General features: G+C 36.5%; 2 protein-coding genes across 5 annotated transcripts; both read right to left on the reverse strand.

Annotated features, from left to right (window-relative positions):
- Positions 1-244: 244 nt before the first annotated feature.
- LOC141433373 (carboxypeptidase E-like) lies at positions 245-10,898 on the reverse strand. The gene is made up of 8 exons (XM_074095390.1): positions 10,518-10,898; positions 10,231-10,427; positions 9,987-10,142; positions 9,037-9,203; positions 7,446-7,600; positions 5,831-6,091; positions 3,653-3,795; positions 245-1,825 (listed from the first exon to the last, which is right to left on the reverse strand). Exons 1-8 carry the CDS (start codon positions 10,735-10,737, stop codon positions 1,679-1,681), a joined length of 1,446 nt encoding a protein of 481 aa, XP_073951491.1. The 5' UTR covers positions 10,738-10,898; the 3' UTR covers positions 245-1,678.
- Positions 10,899-11,036: 138 nt separating this feature from the next.
- LOC141433372 (glutamate receptor ionotropic, delta-2-like) lies at positions 11,037-21,024 on the reverse strand. 4 transcript variants are annotated; one of them, XM_074095385.1, is made up of 9 exons: positions 20,280-21,024; positions 19,996-20,120; positions 19,825-19,918; positions 19,341-19,497; positions 14,183-14,407; positions 13,622-13,730; positions 12,449-12,633; positions 11,817-11,921; positions 11,037-11,203 (listed from the first exon to the last, which is right to left on the reverse strand). In XM_074095385.1, the coding sequence occupies exons 1-9, from the start codon at positions 20,975-20,977 to the stop codon at positions 11,054-11,056; spliced, it is 1,848 nt and encodes a 615-aa protein (XP_073951486.1). In that variant the 5' UTR covers positions 20,978-21,024; the 3' UTR covers positions 11,037-11,053. The 4 variants fall into 4 exon arrangements, with proteins under 4 accessions (XP_073951486.1, XP_073951487.1, XP_073951490.1 ...); XM_074095386.1 differs by having other exon boundaries at positions 11,115-11,369; XM_074095389.1 differs by lacking the exon at positions 12,449-12,633 and having other exon boundaries at positions 11,138-11,203.
- Between the last annotated feature and the right edge of the window lie 670 nt (positions 21,025-21,694).

The raw sequence follows: 21,694 nt of genomic DNA on the forward strand, positions 1-21,694 counted from the left end.
AGAATCATGAAAACATTTTTTTACTAGTTTGAAGAATGTATACGACGAACCGCTATCGCAACATTATAATTATGCTACCAGTTCAGAAATTATTACTTTTTGGAATAGAAGCTACGAGCAATAATCGCCAAGATTTCTAAGTGTGCATAAATAGGTATAAATGCGCATGTGAGCACTTCAATAAGGTACAGAGACATAGATATTTCCTCTTGTTTTATCTATTGTGACACAAATAAAATAAATATTCACACGATATCTTATATTTTATTCAAGTGTTAAACACTTGTGTATTTGATTTTACATAAATATTATTATTAACCTACAAAATACAAGAATGGTTTCACACAATATTAAAATTGATTACAAGTGGTCGTATATAATTGTTTCAATTTAAATTATCTAATAGTTCTAATTTCATGAGTTTCGTACAGACTATAGATATTAACATATAATTTCAATGTTAAAATTTTAGCTGCCAATTTTTTGTCCATAAAATTATTTTACCGTAAATTTTTAAATAAATACTACTGCGAAGGATCTGCATTCAACTTGACAGGTACATGAATATACGCTATAGGTAAAAAGCTTAAGAAGGTGACCTGTTGTATTGTATGTAGTAGTGCACAGAATTGGTATGGGACTTAAGTCATTTTTCAAATATGGAACGTCGACTTATCTATACGGACGCCTTACTACTACATGCTACTACATACAACAGGTCACCTTCTTAAGTTTTTCACCTACCTACTCAGGAGCTTTATATACAAGAGGAAGTACTAAACGTTGGACTAGAAAATATTTATTTATGGTAACATACAACAATAAACATCTTAAAACTATATAGGATCTAAATCTTTGTGACATCACTACTGGGTCTTGTTTGAATATAGAAATACTAATAAATGAACTTCAAATTGATACTATACTTATGGCACTCCAGTGAACTCATACATAACAGTACCTGACCGTAACTGGTTCTGTAAATATTTTTTCCTACAATAAAAATAATAAGCTACAGGTCACATCATGCTATTATAAACTAAAATTAATTGCTGTTTACCTATTAAAATTCTTAATTTTTTATTTAACTTTTGTCTAATATAAATGAGGGCTAATTTTATTAACACTTTTCATTTCTATGTTAATTTCAGGGCATACAATTAATAGATCGTTTCCATATTTTTGAAGATTGACTTGGTAAGCCAAGTTGTTGGGACAAATTTAAAAGATGAAGGTAAAGCTCCGAAAATAAAAATAAAAATATTAACCTCCGCGCCCCATACAAATTAGGTACATTACTTTAAAATACTCAAAATCTCAAAAGTTTATCTGGCGCGACTGTCGTAACTGTTACAATTATATGATTAAATAATATAGTAAACAAAATGACAGCGGGACGTTTCTACAGTATTCAAGATTGTTACCAACTAAAAAAGTTTCAAAAAAATATCTTTAAAAAAAATGGGAATGTATCTCCGATCTGCTTTTAAATTCGTCAAGCATGCATACGCGAAGCGACAACATAAAACAGGAATTGTAAGTTCTGAGATCAATAAGGACATATTTCTTTGCCCACTACAGAAGTACACTGGGCAGGTAAACTTTATATTATAATATGAACCAGTTGATACTACGTGAAAACTTGTCCTTGTCACTTCGCGTGGTTCCTGGTCCGTTTTTATTGCTTCTGGTTGTCCTTTTGCTCTAGGAGAGTCTTGGCGACTTTCTCATATAGCGATCGCTTGTAAATCCGCGGTTGACCTTCACGAAGCCCGTGGGGATACAGACCGAACGAGGTCTCATCGTCGAACCAGCTCGTTGTAGGCTGAGAAAAACACAAACATTCAGTTTACTAAACAAAAGAGGTTTGTGGGCGTATAATATTATTATACAATAATTGGAGCATTGAGCATTGAGGATTTTAACAGGTGGAATATGGCTAAACTGGCTTAAATGGAATAAATAAAATAAAAGTTTTTGGACATTTCATTGGAACAGAAGGCCTAGCACATTGACGTTTTAGAGGGCATAAAAGCTTCAGGCACACGCGTACTGGTTAGAATTAAAATGTGTAATAAGATAAGAAGTTAAGGAGGGACAGCAGGGTCGTACCGTCCCTCTCGCTCTTGTATTGAATAGTATAAGAGTAGAGGGACCGCACGACACGAACTTCGTGTTTCGGGTTTCGTAGTAGCCCTGCTGATGCCATTAATAAACGATATATATTTTTTTTCATATAAGAGGGGGAAAACGAGCAGACGGGTCACCTGATGGAGAGCTATCACCGATATATACAAAACATAGATATAGTACAGGACGGTAAGATCTCTATTGGAAATGTTAGAATAAGACCAATTGCTCTGAATAACACACCTGGCGTAGAGGTTGTATGCAGCAAGTTCAATATTTAATTAACATATTCGCGCAAAACAATAAGTTAATTAAGAAAACTAAGGCTTTCAGCAGTCAGTGTGCTTAGGTACATTTCACACAATTAATTATTTAATAGAATGTCACACATCTACCTACAGGTATTATACGATAGGTGGGTTGGAACCTATGTAAATCTGTCGTTATAAGCAACGCCATAGAATGTAGGCGGGATGAATATTTAGGTATTACAATGACGCAGGCGAATCGATTTATGCCGAAGCTAAGTCGTGCGTAAGCCGTCATACCTATATATAAATTTAGTACCGAGGTTGATACATATTTATTTATATTAACGCCACATTAAATAAGATTGTACTTACCTATACCTACACTTCACTTGTCGTGTATCAAGATTATAATAAATATTTGTAGAAGTCGACCACGTTTGCCACCTATTTATTGAGTTTCTTAAATATTAGCGATAGGTGGATATTATTAAAACCTTTTTAATCAGAGAAACATACCTACCAATGTTTTTGTTTAAAAACCGATTAAGACAGACTCATGCCCCCTGGGCTGACTGGGGGATTCCTTCATACCAAATCTACTGTTGAAATATGGCACATACCTATATAAATTTTTGTGATCGAATACGGGCGCGCAATTTAAACACATAAATTATTGGCAGTGGGACACTATATAGGCTACTAAAAAAAAAATGGGTCACTTCTGGGAAGGGTCAGGCATGAAGGCATGATTATATATTATGTGAATAAAGAAATTTGAATTTGAATTCAGTAGCCATGTTTAATGACCATACCAAATTTAGTTCATCATCCCAGCCTATATTATGTCCCACTGCCGAGTACAGGCTTCCTCTCACAATGAGAGGGCTTGGGCCGTAGTTCCCACGGCGGCCCAGTGCGGATTGGGAACTTCACACACACACGCACGCACGCACGCACGCACGCACACACACACCATTGAACTGCTTCGCTGGTTTGTACAGCCAAATTTAGTTAAATCTATGAAAACACATTCCTCTTATTTATTTCAGCTTTCGTATGGTCTACTGTCCAGCTGTTCGGATGTCCAGCTTTTCTCCTCTACAGATCGCATTTGTCAACAGATTATCGTGAAATTTCGTGACAAGTTTGAGACGGCTGTAACTATTTCGATGGAATTTTGTATTTAAGGGTTTTCGGGGATGAACAATCGATCTAATTTGGTCTTAGAAAATGCATGTTTACGAGTCTGACGAGCTTGCCCAGATACTTACCTCCAGCTTAAAGTTGAGCACGTGTGCGGCCGACTGCACGTGCGGCACGGTGACCACCCGCGACACGGGGAAGTAGCCGGGATGGCTGGCCGTCACCTCGTAGTGGCCCGGCGTCAACAGACGGTAGTAGTCGCCAAATGCACCTGATCAGGAGACCGAATCAAATCGCTGTGCCTGCATTAATATCCGCCACAGCGGATAGCTTGCAAAAATATATGACGTCTTAGGGGGGGTATTTCTTAGAATTTACTCTTGCTTGTGCGGTTGTGGTAACAATAGCAAAAATTATAATTACAATATGTATTTTAAAAAGGGCATTTTTTTTAAAGCTCCGTAACTCATAAACTATGAAACATGAGGTGCTGTGGAGGCGCGAAAATTGTTCCAAATTTAATATACCTACTTTCATTCAAATTTAACGTCAAAACTTGAGTCTTATAAAAATTTAAAAAATCTCACACTCCTAATGCATCCAAATAAAATGCAGATCAATTCAAAATACAGCTCTATATCACGTTTTACGTTTTAAAGGTTTATTTTTTAAGATTTGACTGGCCTACCTAGTTCCCTCAGGTCGTGTTACGTTAATTTTAAGTACTATATCATATGCAAGAAAATAAGCCGCTATATCTGAGACACTTCAGTGGCATTCACATGTTTCTTTAAAAAAACGTATAAAGAGAATCGACATTAAAGAATGATTTAAATGTCAATCAGTAGGATTGCGCCAGCGAAAATCATTTAGTAGGTGATTAATTTTTATATTGTTTTTGAAATACATAGACGAGTTAAGTAGTGTTTTAAAATGTCTTTAAATGCATCGTTCGCGACAATTATAAATTATCTTTAGGTACATATCTATTAAATGATTGTAAAGAGTTTCCTTCCTTTATATAAACTAGCTTTTTAATATCACGTAGGTTGATCTCGCGTGATCATAACAAGTCCATGCACATAATTAATTCTGCACATTCTGCGGTTTTTAAATTGCATGCTAATAAATCAGTTCTGCGTTAACTGAAGCCAATTTAAAAAGTGCGAGCCACACCAATTAACTTACAATCAAAAAAACCGTCAAAGCTTGATATCTCTATTAATAGGATAAATACTTTAAACGCTGATTCATTTTTTATTTACGAACGTTCGCTACTTTTGTGGCTTCCTAAAAAGAACTACGCGTTGACACAGCGCGTAGGAAATGCTTGGTCAGTTCTGCCTGTAATTGAGTTAGACGGAGGGAACAATCTCCTTCAATTAGTCCAGCGAAGGGAATGACAATGACGGTTGCATTATAAATAGATTGCATCATCGACAATAGCGGAGTTTTTATAAGAAACCGACAAGTACCACCTGACCTATTATACTTTAGCTTTGTTTTGAAACATCACAAAGATTTTTTTATGAAAAATAAACAATACCTACTTATATCAATTGCTGTTTACATTATATTATAAGATTGAACTTCGACACTATTAGGCTGCTCGTACCTTATGCAAGACCATAAAGCAAAATCTGAAGCCTTAACGGATTTTTTTAATAAGAAATAGTGGGAATAAATTCCTTGGGTTCAGTTGAACAAATTAAATAACTCATTGTTTATTGTTTATTCAAATTTAGGTAAATAATTTAAGATGTGGCAACAAATATTTTTTATTTTATTTTTTTATTAATTGCTTAAGCACTCAATAAGTATTACATTCAAGCGCACGTAACATCTAGCACTCGTTTAGTACCTATAAGTACCTAATACATAATGGGATAACTGCTGACGTAACTAAAGCGTGTGAAGCTAAACTGTTCACAGATTCACTCCACTGCGACCTTTAAGCGCCAAATAGACTTTTTCCTGTATTTTATTGTGTCTTTAACATCCCCTAATTTACGGCTACACACAGAATAAAACACCACTTAAACTCACTGTGCTGTTTTTCGAAGCCTAATAATAATAAATTAATGTTTTGTTTTATTTTCTCATTCAATTTACGAGACAACACTAAACATTAATAGATAACGCTAATATTATTAGACTTGTAAGCTTTGAGAAACAGAGCCCTAGTACAGTGGGACATACTTAAAAGTAACTAAAAAATCGGTCAAATGCGTGTCTGACCCGAGCATCGAGGGTTCCGTACAAACTTACTTTAGTAAATAGTTACATTCCCCAATTTATTCACTCACCGGTGGTAACGTCGTGTCTTATGGGCCGAGGGATGGGTCCAGTAATGTTGACCACAGAGATGACAGCGTTCTGGATGAACCCAGAATCGTCGCTCACAATCCCCTTGACTCCAGTATGGGCTTTCCACAAATACGCCAACAATGCCTCACGGTTCCTCACCCATTCATTCTCCAATTTACTAGCATCGGGATACTTTTCACAACCCAATTCGAGAGTCACTTCAAAAGCATTTGTCGCCAGGTAGTTGAAATCTTGCATGCCTGAAATTTTCACAGTTTATTCGCTAAAGAAATATTAGAGACGCAAATTCTATTCTCTAAAAATAAATGCTAATTACGTTTCTTTAGCACTAGAAAACTCTCTAACTTGAATTCGTTTTTGTATGTATCCGCATACCTACATAAGAATCTGAGACGAATACCAGAACAATAAGTTATGTAACGTCACATGTAACTTACTTAAATCTTGTAAAGCATGTCATACAAGGTCACACACTCATTGTTAAAATTTAAGATCATTCTACGAGTTTGTAAAAACAGAGGACGGACGAGGTAGCTCGAATTAGCATTACCAAACCAGTTCACATCGTCATCTCATGGCTAACAAGTCACAGCAAATGTCAAACAATGTACGGCAATCCATTACGTACGTACAGTTCACTTCCTAAAATGGGTAAAAAATGTCGAGATAATGTGTTCTGCTGAAGTAAATAGTTGTTGTTACATATAAAGTACGTATTTTACGGTTCTCTATCGTTTGCCCGAATTTCATATGCCCGAATGTATCGTTTTCTAGAATTTTCATTTTCCATAAAGTAATTTATTTCTGAAATACTTAGTTATTTCTTCAAAGTTGATATTAAACTAACCTAACCTAACGTACTGGATTCTACACGATGACATTTAAGAAAATCTGGAAACAGCACTGTGTTCGCTACTTTTGCATTGCTGCCTTTGTATCTATCAGTACCGTCGACAGACACCGATAGGCCTGAAAGGTAAAAGGTTCTTTGTGTGGAAGCCTCCATACAAACGCCGTGTGAAAGTAACTTTGTGTATTTAGTAAGTATGTCTGAAAAGTCTTCTGTAAGAAGCCGTGGTGGCCTAGTGGTTTGACCAATCGCCTCTAAGCAGAGGTCGTATTCGAACCTGGCTCGCACCTCTGAGTTTTTCGAAATTCATGTGCGGAATTACATTTGAATTTACCACGAGCTTTGCGGTGAAGGAAAACATCGTGAGGAAACCTGAAAAAACCTGCGAAGCGATTCAATGGTGTGTGCGAAGTTCCAATCCGCACTGCCGTGTGGGAACTATTTCCCAAGCCCTCTTGATCTGAGAAAAGAACCGCTGAACCAAGTTAGACGTATATAGGCTATAGAGACAGCTTAAGACTCCGGGAAGGTCATAGGATATATTTACTCCCCAAAAATTGCTTAGTTCCCGCGGGAGCGGGATAGCGATGTACTTTTGTCAAACAAAGTTGCCGGCAAAAGCTAGTAAGAATTATTTTAAGATTAAATTTATTATTATTTAGTATTTTCCAGCAGAAACAAGTTAGGACTCCGTGAAATATACCTATAGGTACCCAACTGCAAAACTTGAGAAATTGACTTACCTCCTTTCAAGCTGTACCAAGCAGCACCGTTCGTAACTCCGCCCTGTTTCCCGAAATTGAAAGTAGAGGACTCATCAGAGCTAGTAGTGTGGCAGCCTGGCCGGCTCGGGGACGCCATATCCGCGTGGGCCTCAGCGTATGCCAGTGCCAAATTCCTGTACAAAAAATGGTTGCCCAAAACTTAAGGGTGATGTTATGATCTCAATATCAAATGTTAGACCCGGAACTGAATGCCAGCAGGCAACAGCGCGAGCATTTTCTCTATTCATTGGGTGTGCGGCTAGGCCCCTGTACCATAAACGTTACAACTGTGCATTGGTTCGATTGCAGGATAGGCAGTTGGTATTAAATGATATTGTAACGGATAACTCACGTCTTAAACCGAGTTTAGCTCGACATGTTTCGGGCTATCTCGTAGCCCTTCTCAGGAGCACGCGACTCGGCGGCTGCCGCAACACGCACAGACGCGTGAGTGAGCGAGTGTGCGTGTTGCGGCAGCCGCTGAGTCGCGTGTCAACATGTCGAGCTAACCTCGGTTTAAGACGTGAGTTATCCGTTACAATATCATTTAATATACGTGAGTCTCACGGTAGTTTCATGTTCAAAATAGGCATTGGTAGTTTATGCCACAGCAGCGCGCCATCAGCATTAGCGCTGCCTAGCCTGTTGTCTACTCAATGAACGCCATGCATTACAAATGTTACAAACACACATAATTGTCACTTTTTTCTATGAGAAACTTAACAATTATGTTGATTTGTAGGACTTGTAACTGTTGTGGTCAGGGGCTGGTGATGACTATGCCGCGCAGTATATGGCGAGCATCTCAACGCAATCAACAAAGAACACGCTCGCAACTGCCCACTGACTTGACCATGCGGCCTTAATGACAGCTTCTCATCATGCTAAAATGGGTTTATGAAATAGTCACTCTAAGGCTGCGTTTCCACAAATAATGTGTGAGGAATGTGTTTTTCATTACCCAATAGAATCTCATCTGTTTCCACTAGTTATGCTGTGCGAGGCGAGGTAAATGAAGTGTTTCTGTTGGTTAATGAAAAACACATTCCTGGCGACACCTCCTCGCACATTATTGGTGGAAACGCAGCTTTTAGCCCAGTTTAGATTAGGAAGAAAAAATCAGTAAAGGGAAAGAGTTTGAAGTGATCAATAGAGTGCAGCAATGTAATGCTACTTGCACGATTTTTCTTACAGGTCTAAACTGAGCTTTACAGATTTTGGGACAAAAACATTATTACAAAAAATCTAAGTAAAAAATCAAATAACCTAGATATACAGAATTTCATTTTATATTCTTTGTATTTGCACTTTTAAGTATATACTTCAACCTTTTCTTACTCGAGGGTACTGTATCTTATTAGTGCAGTTTGTGTTAGTGCAGTATAAATGCAATCATATTTCCTGCTCAAAGTTCAGTAATGATAATATAGTAATGATACTGTAAAACAAGCCTATAGTTATTTGGTACCATTGCATTTCCGACAGAGATAACTGTTACAATATACATATTTTACATACCCACATTTATTTCAATTAAGATCATTAAGATTTATATCAAATTGAGTTGTACCTAAATGTTTCATCATCAGGACTTGCAGAGTATTCTGACACAGGAGCACCACTCCGGCTTTCGTCATATGGGTAGTTTGCAACTAAATCTCCACCATGTATTGCTGCACTTAGCACAAATGGAATGGACATAATCCACCTCATGACGGCTCGAGTTTCTGGCTCTAGCTAAAAAAATATAATTTAACCCATTCAATGCTGATTATGTAAACATATTTACATGCAATCATGTGTATTTAGCCAGCCATGGCAAGGAGAAAGTTTTTTATAATAATAGGCCTATTATTATAAAAAACTATTATACATTTTTTTACAAGTAGCACAGTGAAGTGGGAATGAAATTATAATGCTTATCAAAATACTGTTTAGCTTGCAGTAGTTTCATCAAAAAGTTCTGAAAATTTTCAGCTTAATGACACTAACTTTGTCCATATGTTTCCATAAATATGCCAATAAACTTAAGAAACTCATGAAAGAAAGAAAACTATATGTGAACTAAACTTAAAATACAGATGTAGTGAATTATGTTTTGCCATGGTATTTTATTGGAAAAGTTTGAGCTTTCTCAACTAGCTTACTAAAGTTTACTGAAGCTAACTAGGAAAGCAAGATAAATCCAAATTTATCTGACAAAATACTTATATGCAGCAGCGGCTTTAGGGTAGGGCGCTGGACTTAAAGGGGCACCTGAAGCCTATACCTTCTAGAAAATTCCCAAAATTTGGGGGTGCCGTGGAAATCTCGCCCAAGGCGCTGGAAGTGCTAAAACCGGCACTGCTTATATGATAAAAAAATAGTTATATTGCTAAAATCAAGATCTCATATTTTTCACACTAAGCTTTTTTTACCAAAATCAATAACTATTGTATGCCCTATTGTAATCTTATCAGGCCATATCAGTACAATACTCTTCATTTCATTGCTTTTATCGGATGGGCAATCAGCACTTACTGGAGCAGCCAATCTGGTGAGATCCCGCAGCAAATGGTTGTTGTGGTTAATGCCTTGACGCTCAAACTCAAATGTAATAGCATCCAGATCAGGAAAGTTTCTGTTTAAATCCACCGTATGGTTATTATAGCGTCCAATAAGATAGTCCTTGGCTCCCTAAAATGATTTTAGAAAATGTAAAAAGGGGGTACTCTTAAAAGTTGAGTGCAGTACAAATATTATATTATATTTTGTTAATTCTTACTGTGTCCGTAGCCAGTTGCCATCCATCGGGATTCATAGAAGGCATCAGGTGGATGCGAGTGTTGTGAATGAGAGCTCTGATGCGGCGATCACGATTAACATATTGGTCGCATAAATAATGGGCCAGCCCAAGGAGCAACTCGCGACCCAAAACCTCATTGCCGTGGATATTCCCGATATACTTTACTTCAGGCTTATCTAAACAAATTAATATCACTTGTTATTTAGCATATAATGTCAAAGGTTAAACTTTTAAGTTTATTACCCTATATTAAAAAAAATACTTACAAGGTTGATGAATCCCGGGTTTATCGGAGAATTCGATAACGTACAAAGGAACATTTTGGACAGATGGCTCGGTCAGAGCGTAAACTCGCGATATGTTCGGACATTTTTGATGAACTTCTTCCAAAATTAATGGTAGCTCCTCATTATTATGATGTCGCCATGTAAATTCGGCATTCGCAGTCACAAATACGGCAAAACAAAGCAATAAAAGCTTCGTCATGGTTATCGCTGGATTGTTAGCTAATTACTACGAGTGTATTTTTAAAACAATGCTCATGTTATTTGTAACCCGTGTTACTCCAGTACAGTTTATCGATCGATTTCCCGCCTACGAACAAGCTCGAGAGAGAAGACTCTACCCCCCAAGCGTTTAGAATTTACTGACTGATTGAATGAATGACATGACATGACTGACTAATTAAAAACCACAGATACAATGTGAATGTTACTGTCAAATAGTCAATCAACCTATTCAAGACATGTTATTAACTGCCGTAAAATAATGAATACGAATCAAGTTTACACGCAGCCTTTCGTCACAATAGATAGATGGCGCTCTTTGTTACAAAAATTTGAAAATTCATGGGAAAATTATTATTTATTATTACGCTATTAATATTAAGTTTATGATTAAAAGTAGGTACATAGTTAGTTTTTACCCAACTTTGGCTAGCTCGAAATAATACCTGAAATTTTCGACTTGATTTATAAATTAGAAATAAATAATTGTTATTGATGGTACTCATGTTGGTTTTATATTACAACGACAGCTTTCTTGCATTTTGTGAGTATTTCAACCATAAAACAAAAAAAAGCCACTGATAAACCACTAAAGTAAATTATGAAGATTCCCTGTAAAAATAAATTGTAAGTGTAATATAATATCTTATATACCTTTTAACGAGCAATTCTTTTATATTTATATAATTCGGGGATCTCGAAAACGGTTCAATTGATTTCGATAATATTTGGTATGTAGGGATTTTAGAGGATGAACAACCGATGTAGCTTGGTCTTGTCACTGGGAAAACGGGAGTCTTTGAGTTTTAGCCCGAGCGAAGCTCGGTCGCCCAAATACATTTAAGATTCGCGCTGCCTACTGCGCTACCGAGGCTGGTAGTCTATTACATTAAAGTGAAAGTGAGATAGGTAAAAAGTCGTAAGTGCTTACAACTAGTAAAACAAAGTGATTTAATTTTAGTTGTATGAGATCAAAGCCTTCTCATTGTGACAGAAGGCCTAGGTATAATTAACAATGGAACTTATCATGAGCAGGAAATAACGACGAAGAATACTAACCACAACTTGTTTTAAGCTCAACGGATTAACTTCGTCCACATCTCGCCTAGATCGAGAGAGCTTTACTTCTAACTGCACTTTGAAATCGAGATATTTTAAGGCAACCTGAAAAATATAACGGCACTTATATGCCACTGTTACTTAGTTATGTAAATAAATTTTCAAAAACAAGTCAATGTTTTTCATCTATTTTGTAATCTTTGGATATATATTCATACATATAATATCAACGGCACAAAATTTGCCCTACTCTACATACAAAATTACCTACTACTACTAAGCATAGTTTACTTAGGCAATTTTTTTTTTCTAAAAAAATGTAGGACGATCATAAGGTCGAAATTCAAAATGTCGAAAGTATAAATTAGCGAACGGTACAATTATCGAATGCTAAAATTTCGAAAATCCTAATATCGACGGATAAAATATCAAAAATTGAAAATTTCGAACGATTCTAAGGTCGAAATTCTAAATATCGAATGTCTATAATACCGAAGGGTACAATAGTCGATTACTGATAAGAAATTTAACCATGGCACTCGCCGCAACATTACTACCTACCATACCAACATTACTAGGACTATTAAAATAGCTCAAAGTTGTATCTATTCGGAAATACAGATAATGCGGACCTGAGTCTCCCACGCCAGCATGAGCCCCGATTGGTGGAGCCGGCCCACCAGTTCGCTGAGCTTGGCTGTGTACGGTGAACTCTTGCGCAGCATCACCACACACTGTTCGTAGTAGAAGTTCTCTAACATCAGCTCTAGGTCCTCTGTTGCTTCTTTTGTGATGTATTCGCCGATTGCGAAGGTACCTATGGATTTATTTATGGGCTTTGACTTGATGCCCTGCACGATATTTTTTTTAAGTTATGGAACATAATGCAGCATAATAAATAATACATAATGCTGCAGCGTCAGTATTTCCGAACGTTACAACTTGGGGATCTTCAAAAACCGAACCTACTCTTTTCACAAAGGGCCGACAACGCATCCGTAACTCAGCCTTTGTTATGGATGTCCATGGGCGGCGGTGATTGCTTTCGTTCAGGTGACTCACCTGCTTGTTTTTCCCCTATCATATAAAAAGTGGTAGGTACCTAAATATTAAAAAAGTGGATAATTAAGCTCGTATCTTGAAATAGATAAGTAAGTATATAGGTAAAAGTATGTACTTAAATTAAAATGAACTGAAGATCACGCGGGGAATTAGCACACCAATTTTGAGACATGAACTTTATTTTCAAGTAGAGAGAAATGCGTAGGTACGTAGAGGTGCTACATATATATGAAGGTACCTACTAGAAAGTAGACATGGGTAATCTCAACTCCGCGAAGTGATCTGACTCACTAGATCCAGCTCCGGTGTCGGTACCGAATCCGCTTATTGAATCCGACTCCTTTATTGACTCCGGTTCTTTCGAGCGATTATTAATTTATCTATGGCCGATGCGGCCCGGCTTGGTAGGTACCAAGGTCAAGGTACTGAACTGAAGTACCGATTCGTTTCGTCCTTTTAATGTTGAAAAATTCTAAATTGTGTATTTTTTAAAGAACTATGAGCTACTTTAAGAACCTACTAGTTTTCTGTTTGATTCTTCGAAGCTTGAATACAGTGTTAAATATGCGTCGCCCGCTCCGGTCATATTATAATAGAAAGAACTAAGTATTAGGCCGTTTTCAACCGAAGCAACTGGAGGTCTATGGGGGAGGCCTATGTGCAACAGTAGACTTCCTACGGCTGATTGGTGATGATGATGTCTGTCTATTTCTAAGTAGGTACTCATTTGTGTTTGTGCCTACCTGCTGGTAAATGCTCGACGCTGAAGGCCGTACTCCGCGTAAAACTTCTCCGTTTTAATTCCTCTGCGGGATATGTTCTGAACTGACTGAGCAATTTCTTTATTAGGGGCTGAAAAATGTATAAATTAATAGGTAGGTAAATAAGTAGGTAAGTAATAAAAAATAAAATTATAACAAAAAGTTGAACCGACTACAAAAAACCATGAAAAAAATCCAGTCTGAAGTCGGTGCCTCAGCATACAACCGAATTGATAACCTCCTCCTTTTTTTGAAGTCTGACTTAAAATAATACCGTAGGTACATACCTACATATTTCTGCAAAGTTATTTCATTGTCACATGACGAGTTACCTATCTACATGATGTAGACTACATCTTACTAGTCGCGTTTGTTTAAGAATTTAGGTAGGATAAGTAAAGTGTCATCATCATCGTATCATCATAAATAATACATATTTAACACGTTTCAAATGAGTTGATAATGTGAAAAAATGGTAAGTACTATTACTACTTACTCGTAGTTAGTGTAATGAATGACCTACTAATAAAACATCGTACGTACCTCTTCTGATAAAATAATGGAAAATATCCAAGCATCGTGGGTGGCCCCCCATTCCATTTTCCTGTCCACTATATCCTGCACCGTGTCTATGGAGGCTTCATACTTGGGCACAGTGAAGCTCGAAGCCAAGCCACCTCCATATGCGTTGTCTATGATGAGACCAGTCACCAGCATCCAGCCAGTGATGCTACGTATGCGCCACGAGTTGCCAAGGTCATCTCGCGTCTATGACATATGTTAAAAAAAAAAGGTTCCGTGTCCGATGGATGACAAATTGACAAAACCTAGACACCTGTCTATTAACCCACCAATTGCCGAGCGCCAGATTACGTATACGTACTTTACCGCGATGCCGAGTGCCAACGCTTCTGCAGAACAGACGCCCATATCGGCGTAAGCGGCATTACATGAGGGTCCACCAAGACGCCGATGGGCGTCAACGGCACTGAATGGATTAATGTCGGTTTACTGTCCGTGTCTATCTGTTTGGCTTTATCCCAAGAACCGTAATAGATTAGTTACATTAGTACGAGTAGCACACATGCTGAAATGCATACGGCACAGGTGAACGGTGAACCTAATTTAATTACCTTAACAACTTCACGTATCGATGGTGTCTTTAATAAAAGTATAAATCTAGCTTTTGTGCAGCTGATGATTAGGGTAGACAGTTGTAATTTATACATAATGTAAGTACAGTTGTTGAACAAATTGAATCATGCATGACCCAGGGTGGAACTTTTTAATAATCAATTGGGCCAATCAACTATTTTACCGACACTTTGGGCGTCTCCTGCGTTACCAAAATTGACTCTGGCGTTACCAAAAAATCATACTTCTAACAAGATATTTCACGGTTTAAAGGTTGAACTTACGTAGGATGGCATGTATTCATGTACACCATCTATTAAATTACAGAAAAAACATGTTTACTTACAAAAAACTGTAATTGTTTGAAAAATGTCGCGGACAGATTAGTGTCGGTAAAAAAGTTGATTGACTCAAATTCACTATGATTTCCTTGACAAAAGTATGAGATGTCAACATGATGTTAGCACAAAGGTTCACCCTGGGTCATGATTCAATTTGTTCGACTGTATACCTATCTATTGCAGCTACAAAAACAAATGAAATGAAGATGGATCCAAACCAACCAATACGAAATGATCCCGCACTGCGTTGCGTACGTTTAGCTTAGAAGCAGAGCTCTGGTATCACTAGATTTGTATACCTAGATACGGCTGATTATAGCGTATATTTTGACATAGTCACAAATTTGTTTTGCACCTCAGCACCTCAAACAGGCCGGTGATTAATGCTTAGATAAGAATTATCACTGAGCAAAATCGCATTTTGCCCATATCCGTGATACACAAGTTACTTAATTTAGATGGCCATTTTAATTTAAATGCTTTACGAGTAACAGTGTTTGGTTCAGTCTACTTACTACGGTAATTCCAAATATTTGATACTTTACTTTGATCTGTCAAATTTCACTTCAACCTCAAACAGGCAGATGAGAAATCAGTGAGCAAAATCGCATTTTGCTCAGTGATCAATTTTTTTTTAAATGCTGAGTAACAGTGTTGGGTCTACTTATGATTAAATATTTGAACTTTACTTTGATCTGTCATTTCACTTCAATACGATAGGATCAAATGTGTTGATTACAATCTTAATAAATTACATGACAACGAAGTATTTCCAAAATGTAAATTTTCCCGATCTTTTAATAAAGTATGCAAACTCGTTGCACGAAAGCCGCTTGTCTTGTTTTTTTTTTATAAAATAATTCCGTATACTACCTCTACAGTTGGAATAAATATTTGTTAAATTGAATGAATTTTTAACAAGTCTATTTGTGTTTATGTAATAGAAATCTTAATAAAATTCATATTTAAAGGTCTAATAACATTTATAATAAATTATACGTTTATTGTTCAACCTTTTTAATGACCCCTTGGGCTGCATGAGGCTGTTTGCAGTTTAAAAAAATAAGTCTGACATACCTACACAGACTACTAAGAGATACTAATTCGAAATAATAAAGCATTTTAATTTAGTCCTTCCAGAATCTGAATGAAGTTTATTTTATTTTTATAAGTTCAGTTTTTATTCATACCTAGCACAAGAAGTATGAGATTTGTATTGTATCTACTGGACACTTTTTTATGGTTTGAAATGTGATTATTATATTTGTTTCTTAATAAACGGATTATATTTTAAAAAAATGTGTTTGTTTTGTAAACAGGGGTAGGTATATGTGTTTTTATTATTAAGTTACATTTAAATGATGTTCTCGCTGCTGAGGTGAAAAATTGTATGTGTCACACGAGACCAAAGTTTTTTTGCATGTCGTGTATTTGAATCCCTTGCTGCTCTTAGGATTCTAACCTAGAATCACTCGCTGACGCTCGTGATTCAATTATAGAATCCTTCGCTTACTCGGGATTCAAAATCAACACTCGCAACAAAAAACAACTTTGCTCTCTTGTTGCACAAATAACTATTAAGAGTGCTCATGTTTTACGTGGTTATGATTCTAGTTCCTTAAAGTAATGATATGATGGTTTTAGTATTTGTTTCAAAGTATAAGAATAGTATTTCGTTCAAACCCCAAAATATTATAATGCATGTCGTGCTTTTACTTTTTAGGGTTCCGTAGCCAAACTGGCAAAAACGGTATCCTTATAGTTTCGCCATGTCTGTCTGTCTGTCTGTCCGTCCGCGGCTTTGCTCAGGGACTATCAATGCTAGAAAGCTGTTATTTTGCAGGAATATATATGTAAACTATGCCGACAAAATTGTACAATAAACATTTTAAAAAAATTTTTTTAGAGTACCACCCATAGACGTAAAGTGGGGTGTTTTCTTTTCTCGTCCAACCTTGTAGTGTGGGTATCGTTGGATAGGTCTTTCAAAACCATTACGTGGTTGCTAAGACGATTTTTCGATTCAGTGACTTGTTTGCAAAATATTCAACTTTAAATTGCAAACTAATTTAAATTTAAGTAAATCCCAGGCGGTATAAAATATACCTGAACTTGGAATATTCCGTAGAAAATATGAAATCCTTAGAAAAATATTATTTTAATTTTTTCGTAATGGCTGCAGAACCCTATTTCGGGCGTGTCCGACACGCTCTTGGACGGTTTTTTTTATTCTACGTATGGCCATCTCTCCCGCGAAAAAAGGAGAGATGGCCAATTTAATTCAGTATGTAATGATGCTATAGAATTTCTGAAAAGTATCAGGTAGTACTGACAATGTACCATTAATTATGTTACCAGTCAAAAATAAGAAACAGCTTGTGACATCATTCATGGGTATAGAAAAATAAATTAAAAACAGTTCTAGTCGAAGACTGGCTTCAATTGCAAAGAGTGCCAGATTTGGACACATGAAAATTGTGCGACCAAAAACTACGGTTAACTAAGAATTGCGATATGGCCATCTTACCCCTACTGCTATGACCATCACACCCAGGCACTTCGGGAGAGATGGCCAACTGTGATTTTTTTTCTCATATTTCGTAACGATTTTATTAGAAATTTCGACTTACTGGCTTCCAAAGTTAATTATTTTAAGTGTAATTAATTATATATATTTCCATTGTAGCGCAATAATTATTTTTTTATTGTTTTTAATAAAAACTATGGCCATCTACCCCGGGCTTACCCTATACATAAACTTCAGATAAGCATTTCTGCTATCGGAGTGTTCAATCGCGATCGCTATTTGCACCAAAGTCATAAAATTCAGTTTATGTAAACATTTCAAGCCATCATTAACGCTTTCTATTTTAAATATTTGCAATTTTTTTTTATTCGACTGGATGACACACGAGCATGTGGGTCTCCTGATGGTTAAAGATCACCACCGCCCATAAACATCTGCAACACCAGGGGTATTGCGGACGCGTTGCCAACCTAGAGACCTAAGATGGGATACCTCACGTGCCAGTAATTTCACCGGCTGTCTTACTCTCCACGCCGAAACACAACAGTGCAAGCAGCAGTGCTTAGTAATTTCACCGGCTGTCTTGCTCTCCACGCCGGTGAAATTACTGGCACGTTTTATTGGCGTAGGCAAAGTTACATTAAGTACCTATGCGAATGTAACTTTCTGCGTAACTAATTTATGCCTAAGCAATATTCGGAATTCAAAAATTATGCGTAAAGCCCATTCGGCTTACATTGTTTATGCGTAAGAGAATTCTGCGTAAACTGTAATACGAAAACAGTTTTGGCATAAATACTATTATGCGTAAACAGATTATGCAAAAATAGAATTATGACATTAAAAAATGTGTAAACAAGGGGAACCAAAAATTTCCTGTATGTACCTACCAATTACAGTTCAAAAGATACAACCCTGACAGAGGCTAAGTCAGCAATAGGGTCCCATTAGCACCTTTTGGGAACGGAACACTAAAAATATTTTTAACAATAATGGAATCAACTTCAAAAACCTTCAAAATATTTTTAACCTTCAAACTATTGTATCTTAGATTATTTACAGTAAAAAGCGTGAAAAAAATATTATAACACAAAATTTAACAGACTATAAAAAACCATGAAAATATTTTTCTACCAGTATTTAGTCGGTTGGTGCCTCAGCACGAGCCAGCAGGAGTGATTTAAGCCCAATAGGTATAAAGTGCGTAGGTCGAGGTAGATGACTATAGATAGGTCCACTCCTGCTGGCTTGTGCTGAGGGCACCGACGGATTTCAGACTGGTAGGAAATTATTTTCATGTTTTTTTTGTTTTCGGTTCAATTTTTTGTTATATATTTTTTTTATAACAGAGTACCGGTACCTACGGTCTTCTTTATCAGTGTCCAGTTCACCAAATGATATTTTCTGAATGTAAATACTTGACTTGATGTTAAAAACGCCAAAATCGCTATAAGTGTGCTTTAAAAATTCGAGGGTTGTCCTCGATTTCTCTAAGATCCCATCATCAGATCCTGACTTGGTGTCAATGGGACCACCTTAGAAGTATGTGCTTTAGAACTAAAAAAGACTTGGAATTCGGCCAACAATTGGCGGAGTTATCGCGTAACAAACATACAAAAAAACATACACTCGAATTGAGAACCTCCTCCTTTTATGAAGTCGGTAAAAAATTAAAATTTAGAATACATTTTTAAATTACTTGCGTTAGCATCATCCCAAATGTTGAGAGAAATATTTTGTCGGTGGAGCGCTGAGCTACGAACAAAGCAAAAGACGCGTAGAAAAAGGTTATAATTAGGCAAACCCACGTCAACCACGCAAAAGGCAGAAATGGTAAATCCCAGCTCGATAAGACTCTGCAAGAAACAGACATTGTATACTTAGGAAAGTAATTTAAATCAGGTTAGTATGGTATCCAAGTTTAAACCGTAGAGGTGTTCTATTTGTTTCATAGAATTGTTATTTAAAACATTTTTATTAAAAAAAAATAAGAACTCACGACAAAAAGGTTTAGGTACCAAAAAACTAAAACCATTCTTGGAAAATAATGCATCCCAAAAAACCGCATTGAAATCCGCAGATTAATAATAGGTAGGTAAACGCAAACTCTCGTATTATGACTTCTTCGGTAAGTCGTTGGTAAAAAAGATTCCTTAAAAAGTTTCAAAAGTTTGTGAGCTTACCTCGCTGCGGGTGCAATACAAGTTATAGCTGTTCTAATTATTGAAGCTGAAAAATCCATAACTCTATATTCCTCATACCATGAATACAGAGCCGCTAGAAACAAACCAGTGTGTGAGTAGAATTGACGTATAATTGTATTAGTCAAAAAATTAAACATTAAAACAACTCACTGATTCCCATGTCGGCTCGATCTTCGATAACGTTGCCTAAAATCCCCACTCCCGTGAGGTTGTCATATATTTCACCCCACTGGTTTTCATCGTCTCTAACAATTTCAACGGTACAGTTTACCCATCTGCCATGAAAGATTAAGTCATCAGATAAAAAGGAAAACTCGGCAATTAACTAACACCAAGGAGATTAGGTTAAAATTTACAAAACTGCTCATGCACATTGCACAGTTGTGCAAATGCTTTTGTTCTTACACACAAAAGTTACATGTTTTGAATGATACCTGCAAAATTCGTCAATAATTCTCAGTTCCATACCATCGCGACCAAGGACATTGTCTGATGGATCGAGATCCAGCAATACGTATGGTTTATACGTGAAAGCAGCTACCTTCACCGTCTTGCCGTTCATGTTGGACATGTCATGAGGAAACAGATTAACACCTTTATCGAACTGTTCTAAACCAAAGTCCCATCGATCCAAATAAAGAGGATCATCGACCTCTGCATCCGGACCAACAAAATTATGGGTCACCAAATCATAATAATTACAGTACTCTGGGCACTTCTCGGATGGTACAACCAGCAAAATGTTTGCTATAAAACCGGTCATCTTGAGTGTCAAAATATTCATAAGAACGCTTGCGTTGAAAGTCTCATCGTGTAGAGGTAAGAATATTAACTTTTTGTTACTTCTTCTTATGTCTCCTAAATGATTAACTGTTTCAAAAGCAGCCATAAAGTTTTCAGGTTCGGACGTTTGTACTATAAAGTCTGAACAACCATGTTCTGATGCATCTAAGATTAGATTTGTAATATTTATTTCGGCATGAATATACATAAAAGTTACGTTTGATGGAGGACGAAATATTAATTTTGTCTCCGTAATTACAGTTACACAATATGACTCCAGTAAATAATTGTTTATTAAAATTTGGAGTAGTACTTCCAGTGGATGTAACACAGTTGTAGTTATTAACATTATGTACCGGTTATTTAAAAAAAAATTTGCTGCCCACGACCGTCTTCCTCAACTGCAACTGCCTTAATACAGGGCACAGTCAACCTGCTAAAGTGCTGGACGAGGGTTACAAAAGGTATTATTTAAATAATATCCAAACGTCCATGTACGACAAATTTTTTTTTTATAATATTTGCATTACTAAGTTTAGTTTGCCTGCAGAACGAGCAATTTAAAATGAAATGATAGCTATTTAATGGTAATCAATATTTACCAATATTAGCACTTCAAACAAAATTTATGGGAACCAACAATACACTATTACAAATGACCTATGGGTACATACCTCCTTTTAAAAAAAAAACAATTCCTCGTCCAATCTATTTGGAAAGGCATTAAACCCCTATTTCAACAACAACAAGTAGATACTCGTAAACTCGTATTATACATAAGTAGTATAATACCTAAAAGTTGCTGCCTTCTGCCCGCGACTCCAACCGCATAGAATTCGTTTAAGTATCACTATCTCGCGGGAACTATACAATATAAAACTATTCTATGTCCTTTCGCGGGGCTAAAACTACCTGTATACCGAATTTCACCTAAATCGGTTGTTTTAGGCGTGATGAAGTATCAAACAAACAAACTTTCTTATTTATAATACTAGTGGGACCACATAGTGGGATAATTTAGTTTTTATTGTAATCTTAACTAAGTATACAAAATCAGTTAATGATC

This window comes from Choristoneura fumiferana, chromosome 12 (genome assembly GCF_025370935.1).
Source record: "Choristoneura fumiferana chromosome 12, NRCan_CFum_1, whole genome shotgun sequence".
NCBI classification, from domain to species: Eukaryota; Metazoa; Arthropoda; class Insecta; order Lepidoptera; family Tortricidae; genus Choristoneura; species Choristoneura fumiferana.